Source organism: Ciconia boyciana, chromosome 19 (assembly GCF_034638445.1).
Source record: "Ciconia boyciana chromosome 19, ASM3463844v1, whole genome shotgun sequence".
Classification (NCBI taxonomy): domain Eukaryota; kingdom Metazoa; phylum Chordata; class Aves; order Ciconiiformes; family Ciconiidae; genus Ciconia; species Ciconia boyciana.
The window spans coordinates 7,851,180-7,864,162 of record NC_132952.1 but is presented as its reverse complement, the minus strand read 5'-3'; the positions used below and the strand labels follow the sequence as shown (position 1 = coordinate 7,864,162).

The window sequence follows — 12,983 nt, the reverse complement described above, 5'->3', positions numbered from 1 at the left end:
AATATCAAATTTGTTATAACGAGTTCACACTAACTGGATCTGTCAGCCCTAGGATGAAGAAATATGAATGAATCAAGATACTGTCAGCAGTGTGTACCATAGATCTCTAGTATTTACACACTCAGGAAAAGCGTACTGACACAGTGTTTTATTTTGATCAACAGAGGAAGGTAAGAGGTTTTTTACAAGACTATGTTGAATGAGTTAATTGTCACAGGCCAGACCAAGGTGCTTCATCATACAAGCCCTCACAGCTGAGGACACAAGGCAATACAGACACATGAATGAATATGAATGGGCAAAGAACACTGTACTATTATTTTACTACTACTGAAGTGCCTCGAAGTGTGGGCAGGATGCTCTTGTCTGGGCTGTACCAATCTGAGGAATAAACATACAGCTTCAGTTCCCATAGCTGTTGTATTTCAGTCTCCCTAGGCAACACCCAATTTGTTTTCTGGAAGACAAGAGGGATCTAATGTCTCAACTACACAAGAAGACAAGAAAAGAATAACATCTCTCTGTGTGCGTGTGCGCACACGCACATATATGCATACATGTATATGCACGCAGATATTATTTATGTTTTTTAAGCAGTTCTTTCTTCTTTGTCAGTACCCAATCCAGCAGCGTGCCCCCTGTCAGCTCCTCAGCCACCTCTGTTCAGATGTTATCATCAACGCACTCCAGAAATCTCCTGCATTAGTTAAGCTCTAGGTTAGATATGTTCTGTTCTGTTGCACTTCCAGCAATACACTGCAGTGGTTAAAGTCTCCCATAAGGAGCAGAGCCTGCTAAAGTGAAGCTTTTCCCAGTTGTCTCAAAACAACCTCATCTTCTACTTCCTCCAGATCAGGAGATCTGTAGCAGACACCCAGCAGAACATCACCCATGTTGGACTGCTCTCTAATCCTAACCCATAAACTATCAACTGTTCTATCATCCATTCTTAGGCAAAGCAATTTTATAGATCAGGCTAGTTTTTTAAAAGTTTTTCTTACCGGTATGAAAAACTACACTTGTTCGAAAAGCCTACTCTGACTTTTCTAGCTATGAGAAAGGCAAGATAATGAACCTGATTATTCATTTTTTATACAACTGTCACTGACTGTAAAGCACCAGAAAATAAAAACATGAGTATGTCAACTCTACACTTACTTGGCATTAATATAAGCTTTAAAATAAATCGAAAATTTAGTCTGAAAGTAGAAGAGACCTGAATCTATCCTAAGCAACCATCATTTCTTGAAAAAACCCCACATTACACAACATACCAGAAACTACCCACTTCTTCATGCAGTAAACAAAACTGAACTTATATTTTGCCACTTTGCGCTATGACAACACACCCACAGAAAGGGACAAGACTGATTTTCAAAAGGTCCTAGAACTTTTGCACAGAATCTAATTCCTGAAGAATGTACTCTGTCCTTGGAGTCAACAAGATCTGGCAGAAGATTTGTTTAGGGGAAAGGATTTAGAATCAGCCCTCAAAATAACAGCTACCATCATCATGGTACAGAATTGTTACATTCAGTGTGAAGGCTTTAGCACCAGAGGTCATGAAAGCATGCTTCTAGACAAATTTCATTTACCATCCCACTTCACACGTTTACTCTGGATCACATCACTCCTCTTATTAAAACTTAAAGGATTTCCCAAAATACCTGCAGGAATGATGCAACTAAGTTCTACTGTATTTTCCAAAAGCACAAATAAAGACACATGCAGCTCCAGCTGACTTTCAGTGACTGCTGCTTCATCATGATATGTACCTTCAAAAATCTTGCAAAGAGTACCAATTTCCCTTTAGGTTCCTCAGCAAATAATAGATATTAAAAAAAAAATTAAAAAACAAAAAAAAAAACCCCAACCCCCCAAAAAAGCATACTCTATACAACATGACAAAATTCTATGACTATATATTATGCAAACAAATGCAATATTCTCGTAAGCATTTAAACAGTTGCCTCTTTCCTACAAAAGCTACACCAGCCAGCTTACCATCAATCCCCAGAGCTCCCTCCTTCTTGTTCTCCAGGCACGGTTCAAACTTGCTGATGATTTCCAGGCAGTGTTCTTTAGTCACATTCGTCATCTGTAAAAGTAGCAAAAATGAAGTGTTAACTAGTAATCACAGCTTGTCCCAGCTCTTTTCTCTGTGTACAGTTTAACAGCTGGCCAGATCATAGAATCATCGAATGGTTTGGGTTGGAAGGGACCTTAAAGATCATCCAGTTCCAACCCCCCTGCTATGGGCAGGGACACCTTCCACTAGACCAGGCTGCTCAAAGCCCCGTCCAACCTGGCCTTGAACACTTCAGGGATGGGGCATCCGCAACTTCTCTGGGCAACCTGTTCCAGTGCCTCACCACCCACTCATCCATAGTGGTGGATTTCCAGTTACCCAGTGAGATTCTCACTCCTGTCAATCAGTGTCACGTCAGATAAGAACTAGACTGCTTTGTGAGAAGTTTCTGTCCTATTGGCAGCCGCCTGATCACAGCCAATAAAGACAGGGTTCTGTTTTGTAGGTCAAATCTGGTTAGAGTGCTATTAGGCACACAGAGCATCCAAACAGAACAAGCTTTGTCACAAACCAATGGGATTTCTTCTCTTGTAGGATTAAAGGATTAGTTTGCATTATCAAAGGGTTTTTACTTTAAAATAAAACAAGAAAATGGCTCATCTTTATGCAGCAGACAGAAAAATCAGGTACTAGCAGGGTAACAAAGAATCAGGTCATAATGTTCTCAGAAAGCTTGAGGAAATCTGCTAACTTCAAGGTTGCTTTGCATTCTCAATTGAAAAAGGAAAGTCCAAAGGGAAATATATGTTTGTAAATGTTAGCATTTATTTAAAAAGGGCCATTTATGATAAGCTGAAGCTTTTTTTACCTTGCAATGTCTTCATAATTCAATTTTAACACTATTATTTAATATTCCTGCTATTTACTGTTGATTTATCCTCTAATTATTATCCCTGCTATTATTTAATATTCCTGTCCTGAGTGGTCCAGCAAATCCTTTCCATCAGATGCTGTACCTGACACATGCAAATACAGCCCTTGTCACCAGAGGGGACTGCCAATAAAGTGACCAAGTTGATGACTGTTTTGGCAACATGGAATCTTTGCTTAGGGGGAAATGAAACCGCCAGCATATCTGCTACCAGATCAATGCTGTTTCTGGGGGTAATTTAAAACCTAATAAATAAATGTAAAAGAAGAGGAAGAAAAAAACCTTAACCCTTTATTTGCCCATACATTATAGGTTTGCTGGTTTCAAAAGAAAAAGCTCTGGACCAACAGAAGGTTTTTCTGGTACAGCTTCAAACGCACAGAATGAACGCTTGTTTTCCCTGTACATATCGTATGAGAAAGGGTAGCACTAGGCAAGGGAGAAAAGCCCCACAGGCATGAGTTGTCCACGTCAGTGATTAGCTGAGCTGATTTGTGTCCTGTGGCTAGTGTTCATCTTCCTCTCACCATCTGGAGGATCAATTGACCGACGAAATGGAAACATACCCCGCTTATCTAAAAAGATAACTGCCAGAGAGGTGGCTTTTTTATTCATTCATTTCTTAGACAACTTTTGAAAATGATGGAGATTTATGACTTACAGGCATGCAGCTTCAAAAGAGATCATGAGAGGAAAAAGGCAAAGACGAGTCAATGCATTTGTTCCTGCACTGACTGCATCTTGCTGTCCAATTATTTTTCCTCACTTCAGAATCTTCCACAAGTCTCTTAGATGAAAGATCATAGGATCATTCAGGGACCTCAGGGAGTCATCCAGCCCAAAATCCTGCTCAAAGCAGGGTCAACTACAAGGTCACATCAGTTAGCTTAGGGTATTACCTAGTCTGGTCCTCAAAACCTCCAAGGATGGAGGCTGCACAACCTCTCCAGGCAACCTGTTCCAATGGATGAATGTCCTCGTGGTACAGATATTAGATGCCTTGCCATTTTCTGGTCTGCCAAATTACCATGTACCAGAAAGACCCAAACTTGTTCTGACCAAGGGGTATTTGGGATAGGAGTAAAAGTGTTAGGCTTCCAGGTAGCTTGGTTACAAAGATTCCTAATGCCATAAAGGTTCAAGTCAGTGACAGAGGAAGCAGATCAGTGGGCATGTACGTGGTGCACCATACACACAGAGATAAGAAACTTTTATCTTTTACCATTAGAAAATAAGAATATATCAACACTAGTTTCCTTTTTTCATGAAAACATATATGAACTGTCAAAAAATGGACTTCTGTAACTCAATGCGCACAAGTAACTGATGGACAAAATTTCTAATGTGACTGATGTAGGCTAGCCCCCTTGTTAAATACAGTAACACAAGTGGGTAGCATTTACTGCGATACAGCACATAGTTTGCTGGTATTTTGCTGAATATGCATAAACAACTATAAGCACAATGTATAGGTGCACTTCAATATCTGAATAGCAAAGCTATAAATTAACATCTCTGAAGAGCTGTAAAATGTCTCAGAATCACGAGCAACATTAAATATCATGCTTATCATTATCTGCTGGCTGCTGCCTCCACCACCCCCGCCCCATATTATTATACAGGGCATATAGACATTACCTGGTTTGTCAGACAAAAATACTTCACCTGTTTCAGACCAGCGAAATGGGAAAACAGTCTTTAAGACCCACTTCAGCAATGAAGTTAAAGTACTAAGAGACAACTTAATATGTACCACCATATATCCTCAAAAAACTTTCCCAGCCATGAATAATCCTCTCAACAGTTCTTCAAAAACATAATCTTCAACTTTACAAACTGAGATAGGGTGACAAAGTAATTCAGTGTCTCATCATGGACTACGCACTAAGTCAAAAGCAGAGCCAGAAACAGCATCTTTGCACTAGGGTACTGAATACTGGGAAAAGACGGATATTGATGGAATTGCCCTAAGAGAACACGTGAAAAAGAAAGAAACCATAGAGACTATACTTAGGGGCACAACAAAAGACCCTACAGAAAAAAGAGGTAGTGAGAGCAAGAAGATTCAAGAAATAGTCAGGCCAGCCTATAAGATTAAAATCAAGAGGCATCTAACTATTTTTCATATGTATGACAACAAAGTTCCCACCCCTTTTAAAAGGCAATGCATCCCCAATGGCAAACAGAAAGGCATGCAGACGGGAAGTCTTTTCCAGGCTTGGGCCTACCTTCTGTTCAATCTCCAGAAAGCGTCTCAGGTCATCTGTATCTAGGTAGTCCTTGTGGTTGCTGTAGGTGAGCATTAGCAGGTACAAATCACGTCGTGTTGACATCATCTTATAGAAGGCGCAGAACTCATCAAAGCCCAGCGTGCCCTGGTTATCATCCGTATCAGCCTCCTGCATTACACAGCAATAAGGCAATGAGACAGCCAATTGCCCAGCAATAGCCTGAACAAACTTTAAATAAACAAACTCCCGCATGAGAAAAAAGCAACACTGAAATTAAATGCAGTTTGATGCTGCCTGACATGGCTACTCACTGTATGGCCTGCTAGAACAGACTGATTTATCAGGCTGATGCTTGTCATATGAATGCTTTGCACAGCTTTCCCCTTTGAACCTCTTAAATAAATGCATTAGTGCATGAGCCAAGAAACAACTTTTAAGGTCTTTATTGTTCCACAGGGAACCCTGCTTGAAGGATTTCTTCTGTCTATGGCAATGAAGTAAGACAGCATACCCTGCAACATAGAACAGAACATGCGTATGTCTGGCAGAATTACCCACTCATATTTTCTTGAGAAGATCATTAAAACCCAAGTCATCTTGAAATTATTTTTATACTCAGAATTTGGGAAGATATCTGTTAAATCCATGTCCATAAACTAATAAGATCCGCAAGAATACTAATTTTGCAAGTAAAGAAAAAATCATCAGTAAATGACACTATATTCTCTGGTATATCTATCCCCTACAATGAGTATGTTTCTTGGTTCTTTACTTTTTGGGGTCAGGTGCCCCAGCCTCTGATCCAAACCATCCTCGTTGTATCAGCAATACTACTTACTGTTTGCACACAGTGGGGATAGAATTTTTTCAAAGAAGTCTTATGAGAGTCTGATCACAATGGGATACACCCAATGATATAACTATTTGGAGGAGAGATTACGGAATTACTGTGTTTCCTTAAAGCCTGTTCCTAGAAGCATGAAAAAATGAATGAGAAATTCTGCCAGGGGAAAGTATGAAAAAGGAAAGCTGCAATGTTTCCCAAACAGGATAGACAACACTTGCATATTTTATGAAAAAAAGCTTCTCCAGCACTCCCTACTTCGTTCTCAATAAAGAAGTTATCAGCATATTGCTTTGCTCACCTTCACTCTAGACATGTTCAAGCACATTCCAGGCCACAGAATTAAAAAATAAAATTTCAGGCAAGTTTTTACCAAATCTTCATATTTTTCACTGAATTTCCTTCACATACTGCCATACATGTGCACTTGTATCAGTTGAGGAAAACGCTGATAACAAGCTCTCACCACCATGGACAGCAGCACTGCGCAGCCTTCACAAAGCACTTCTGTCCTGGCAAGCTGACATCAATTCAGTTATTTGCCCAAGAACAAAGTACTGCCATAACCCTGCAATTTATTCTAATGCACCCACAGAGATTTTTAAAAACTTACATAAACAGCCTGCTCTTTCCTTGTTCACAAAGGACACCCTGCACTGCTCCCTACTCTTTAATCTTCATAGACCTCATATAATCTTCATATTTTGTCTCTTCCAGTCTCACACTTCAGCAGTTTCAGAGCCTGTATCAGCTGCCACACTGAAGCTGACGGAACTGTGCAGGACTGGAAGAACGAGGAGTCATGAAATCATGGATGAAGCTCCTTTAGAAAGGAGCCCCAGGTGAAGATATGAATGCATTTGTGAGCAAGAAGTAGCTAATAAAAATGGCTTTTCCCATTGTAACTATGGCAAGATTTTTTAAAACAACTCACTACTTTTTTAACTAGAAAAATTAATATTCAAGGTAACTTTCTTCAAGACCTACATATAATCTACCCTATTATATCTTAAAATACTTGGTGTAGCTATTTCATTAACTGAGAGATTTGATTTTTAATTTCAAGGCTGCTTAATATTCTGATTCTAAGCTATCAAATAGCAATTATATTTTCAGTTGAGACTAGTTCAGTTTCAATTATGCACTGCATGCGGAAAAAGCAAACCTATTCTTCCTTGTTAATAGCATTTCTAAAGCACCTGGTATGTGTAGTAATTGTCATTGCTTACAAAAAGTAAAACCAGAACACAGCATATAATAGTGCAAATTTTTTCCCAGAAAGTTTTACCCAGTCTCTTCTATTTGGCTTGCATGAAAACTAATGGTTCATCCTGGAAAGAGAGTCACTTTAATCTACTAATTTTAATGAGTTTTTAAATTCAGTTCTTCACTCAGCTACATCCTAAGCCTAGTATTAGGTATGAAAGAAAAAAAACTGAAGAAAAAAAAAAGTAACAGGTAAAAACCCTTGGTTTTCCCTGGCTCTACCTGCATGATTCTCAAAGGCTTTTGAGCCTGGAATGTGTCCCAGCACTGAATTATTGAAAATCCAGCGATCACTAGGCTAGCATGACTTTGTAGTAAACATGAATCAGTGCTCAAACAGCTGCCATTCCAACTGTGAGATTTTCAGGCACCTAAATGTACATTATGTTTCTTAAGGTACATACATACTCTGTCCAGACATTGCATCAGAAAAACTAAAATAGCTGAAAAGTCCTCACCTCCAATACTCTCATAAGATACAGCTTGCACCCTAGAGGTAACAATTTTGGGCAGGGAAACAACCAGGACCTAACACAGTAGCACATACTCTTGTAGAGACTGGATTACAACCATTCATCCCAATAGCCAGTACTTTTGGAATTTAAAGAACTTTCAGTTGGCAGAAGACATCTGTTTTGCACAAACTGCTGTTTAATGCAATAGCTTCACGTAAAATTGTTTAGGGTCATAACCATACAGGTCTTAATCCATCAACTGGATAATTTATCACCTGCAGAGGTGAAAGAAACAAACTGACTTTTTTTCTTCCCCAAACAAAAGCAAAAGCAAGGGAGAGGGTATTTGCAAGTTCCTGGTGACTAGCATTTCATTCCATTCAAAAAGTTATTTTTCTATTTGGAAATGTCTACGGTGTTATAATGCAATAGTGTGCAACAGCATGGACAAATCTACTTTCAAAATTCATTCTGGTCCACATAAATTTTATGCAACAGAAACAGAAAATGGTAATCAAAATGAGAGCTGGCATAGTAAGAGCAGCCTGAGAGAAATGAACACCCAGGTTCCTGGGACATCTGTGTGCTATAAACCTCTTATTTCTCTTTCATTCAGTAACATACAGAAAAAATGCTCAAGTATTTTAACTCTATAAACTTCTGTTTAAATTTCCCCCCTAGCTGCAAACTCTTTTTTTGTAAGATTTTCTGCTCCTAAAGAACAACCCACCCAAATGCTGTGTACAATGTTAGCCTGATGCATACACTGGGATAACCTGTATCAGCTGATTACTGGAAACTTTCCAATAGCCTCTCCTTCCCTCCCCATAACCTTGAGTTGCTGTGGTTTGCAGAGTTACCCTGTTTTCCATGCTCCATTTGAGCATATTTTACCATTGCAGACCCACAAAGGAATTTACATGGCACATAAGATGCAACCAGGCAGGCTTCAGCATCAGCTGACAGCAGGATGAAATAAAGAGCAGAAAGAGACCTAAGTTAAAAATATTTTCAACCCACAGGCATTAGAATAAATACATGCAGCCATGGAAGAGAAGGAAGGTTTCAAGGCCGACCTTTTCCCCAGTCAAACCAGTCAGAAAATTTCCAAGTTATGCTCCTTCCTCAAATTATTCTCTAACGCTCTTCTGCTATATTTAAGAGGCCATAATCAGAGGCCATAAAGTGGGTCTATAAAGACTGTCCATGGCAAAATGCAGTGGCTACATTCGTTTCTAACCAAGGAAAGAGATAATTTTGCCTCCCTTTCTCTTCTCAGGAATAAGTTACAAGACAAGAATGACAGCTTTGTGTCCAAACTGAATACAAAATCACCCATCCAACTGCACACATCCAATCGTTGTTCAGTTTCATGTTAAAATACTTGACTTATCAGAAGTCATGCTGACTGCCACTATTCTTAACTCCTCCTTGATCCCACACACAGCTACCCATACCATGCAGGAAACCATGTTTCCATGAGGTCTGCACAGAGGACTCGCTAAGCTCTGCAACATTATGGCAGTTTATTAAGGAACAAGAGTTGACATACTAAAATTTATTTGCACAATATTTATAAACTGTATCATAAAGCCTCAGTTGACTGTTTCTTTTTATTTTTACTATTCTTTAGCAATGGAACAATTCTATAATTATTGGCTGTTGCCAGTGAAAGCACTTTTCATTCACGGTTCTTAACACCATCTAAACCTTGAAGCTTCGGGTTTACACTTCTTACCATCCTTGTATATGGATCAATTTCACATACAGGTAGGTAATTCTCTAGGGAATACTAAATTCAGAGGAATGGCACAGAGCTCTCCTAAATGATAATTTTTACATCTTAGCAGAGATCATGTCAAAATGAGAGCAGTCATTCACTAGCATGAATCAGTAAAATGATTCCAAAAAGACCAATATGATTTCAGGTTTCTATTTCATAGGACTGAAGGTTTCTAATGTTCTTGTCCTAGTGCATCAAAAGCAAGATTAAAAATAAAAAAGGAATTTTTACACTTCGGCAATACCAAAAGCACTACTTGTTTCAAAGTGGTCTTCTAGCCACACAGCAACAGGAAAAAATATGTGTCCAGGCAGTTTCATTCCATAACTACTTTATCAAACCAGGAAAAATTCCTCAAAACAAGAAGAAAAGCGTTGGAAAATGAAGACGTGAACTTTAAGAAATCTTTAATCAGTCTTAAATTGATTGCAAACTGCCCAGGAGTTGTACAACCTCAGTAAATGCTTAGAATAAAAGACGGCTCAGCCTTCAAGCACCAACAGAGAACAGAATTACCTTTGCCTTGCCACAGATCTTTGTGTGACCTCAGGTAATTCACTTATTCCCGCTTCAGTTTTGTGAAATTGGGTTTATAACATTTCTCTACCTTAAGTTAAGCAAAACTTACGTATTCAGCTACACACAATGCCTTGGACAGATTTAGACTGTCTAGAAAGCTGTTCTAGATAGGTATTTGATCCCTTTCAGTGCTACTGAAATTCCAGCATTTAGTTCTCTCCAAAACAATCTCTCACAGCCTCTCCAAGAGAATATTCTTTAAAATACCAGAGCTGCTGGAAAATTACGCTGAGATGTCCCTAACTCAGTGTAGTGCAGAAGTCACGGTAGCTCACTATGCTGAAAACTATTGGTTCAACTTCTGCTTAGGTCCTTCACATAACAGACATTTTGATTATGAAAGCATACACATCTCCATAGTTCAGTTGCCCAGTAAATTGGGTCAAGGTCAGTAGAACACAATGTCAAACAAGTAGCTCTTAGCAGTGCAAAAACCATGACAGATACGGAAGTTTGCATACTGGATATTTTATTAGTACCAGTTATTGGAGGATATTGGATACTTTACTAGATAGTATTTATTAGAGAGAACATAACCAGAGGAGGAAACGTGATTGAGTTTCAGATCAACAAGTATAGCAAAAAAGCAATCTTTGTACTGTGTGTCTTTATGTTATATAACACCAGAAGGTACCTGGTGTAATGCCTTTTTCTATGAATAACAATTTACCTATGACATGTTTCTGGAGCTCTCTTCAATTTACCAAATGGACTGTGTAGTATCTCTCAGTAGAGTGGAAACAAACCAGCTGCTGAAGTATTTACAATCTCTCCTATTAGGTTTCATGTTAATTCTCCAGCAGCTCAATCCTTGTTCTTTTAGAAAAAAAATACATTTTCATTTCTTACCTTAAACATTTGCTTGACTTTTTGTCGGGGTAGGTTCACATTCAGTTTGTGCATTAGCTGGAGAACTTCACTAATACTCAGACTGCCATCACCATTTTTATCTGCCTCATCAAATGTCTGCTTCAACCACATTGAACAGGAGTTAAGGAACAGCATGAAATATCAAGGGATATTACTGAACATTATGTATGTATGATTTTTTTCATGTCAGTAAAGATTGTGTATGAGGGTGAGGATGAGAGAAAGTTCAAGGTAATATATAATATAATTCTGCTCATGTTATTTCAGTAACAGTTTCTAGACTTGCTATGCTCAACATGCAACACATGCTATTTACCCATACTACAGCACAGAAGAAATAACTTCTGAGCGAATTGCAATGTTGGATCACACTTTGTCCTGTATAACCAAGCGTAATGGACAGCTTTACACAGGGAGTAACAGATGAAAGAATATACCTGTATGTTTTTCACTCCACTCCAGTCATTCATCTCCAAATCTTGCCCAGAACAATCCTCTTCAAGGAATCGCCTCTGACTCTGGAAACAGGGAGTGCAATGGGAACCTCTTTGAAGCTTTGAGCCTAGTGCTTACTTTTAGCAAAACAAATACTTAAAGGAATCCCTATGGTATTGATAGCTCTCCACCAGTGGGAAATACTCTCAGATAGTATAAGAAGGATATTGGTCTCTGGTCCTTTGGCGTTTTGAGAGGCTGTCTTCATCACTGATCCCTGCCATCAGATATTTTAGCCCTGTGATCCAGGTGCGTGCTTCCTCTCCACTGGAAGAAACCAGGTCAAGAGATTCCATATGGTCTCCATAGTAGATGCTGAAGCAGCAGTTGGGATCAAAACTGCCATCAGCATAGCGCTGAAAGATCTCTGATTGCTTCCCCTCGCAAACCTCCTGAAGAGAGTCGATAGAAACTAGAATGACAAAAGCACATAGTTCATTAATGACTGTGTGCATGCCCTAGGGCAGACAGGATGCATTTGTCCTGTAGAGAAATCCGGTAGAGAAAGGGCCCAAACCTCACATTGCAAGGTCCCCAGTGCACACACGTTTCGTCTGCAACTCATTTACAACATACTACACTACTGCAACCCGCAAGCTAACAACAGCAACTTAATCTTCATAAACTATTAATCATAAAATCATGTACTGCCCTTTAAATTCAAGTACAACATTCTTCTTGAAAACCTGTGAATGAACCAAATCCTTCATGCCTGTTTGTTATAAGAGGGCAAGACCCCAGGAGGAATCAGAAGAAAGGTTCTGTGGTTGACACTCACTTTTGGCTTTCTCATTCTTTCGAGAGGGTCTCCAGCGAATACATGACTTGTGCTCATCCAAGTAATAGAAGCGCACCAACCCTTTGGAACTGCCACGGAGTTTGATCATTTGGGTACCAGCTTGCATGGAACTCATACATCTTTCCACTGGAGAAAAATAAAGTGATATCCGTAAGTCAGACTTTGCTCCCTTTAAGATTGCCTTTACAGGAAGAAAACACATCAAGCAGCTGCCCAATTAACAGTTCAAGTCAAAGGGTAAAATTTCCTGTACTGTCTAATATAAGAGGTCAGGTTATAAGATCAAAAAGTCAGAAAGATTCTTGGCAACTGTGGACTTATCTGTAAATGTGAAAGTTCTCATTCCTGTATTAAAAGGTATGAAACGTACATCTGTTGGAATTGGCACAAGGTACATACCCTTCTTAAGACCATCCCAAATGCTTACTTTGAGCTCCTACAATATGTAAAACTTGTGCTGGACACAGTATGAAATTTCACCTGGAAGCTCGGATCCTTGGCCAGCAAAAACTAGCACAGTTCGATCCACATCAGGAGAGTTATTTTCATTATGCCTCACGTTTTTGCCTCTTAAACATCCCGTAACTTTGTGGCATAACTTCAACAAGATTTTTGACATTCCTCTTTGTAAATTCTGGAGTTCCTGTTAGCAGTATCACCATTTAGAAGTACCATGGCTTCTTATGAAGCAGTTTAGTTCA

The 12,983-nt window shown here is 39.2% G+C and overlaps 1 protein-coding gene across 5 annotated transcripts in view; it reads right to left on the bottom strand.

The window, feature by feature from the left end:
* PLCH2 (phospholipase C eta 2) overlaps positions 1-12,983 on the bottom strand; it is a 128,460-nt gene that overhangs the window by 33,308 nt on the left and 82,169 nt on the right. For all 5 annotated transcript variants that reach the window (XM_072884282.1, XM_072884287.1, XM_072884285.1 and 2 more), the window contains exons 7-11: positions 12,262-12,408; positions 11,652-11,895; positions 10,968-11,097; positions 5,189-5,359; positions 2,005-2,098 (exon numbers count right to left, since the gene is read on the bottom strand). In XM_072884282.1, coding sequence (XP_072740383.1) covers positions 2,005-2,098; positions 5,189-5,359; positions 10,968-11,097; positions 11,652-11,895; positions 12,262-12,408 — 786 coding nt within the window. The remainder of the gene's footprint in view (positions 1-2,004; positions 2,099-5,188; positions 5,360-10,967; positions 11,098-11,651; positions 11,896-12,261; positions 12,409-12,983) is intronic.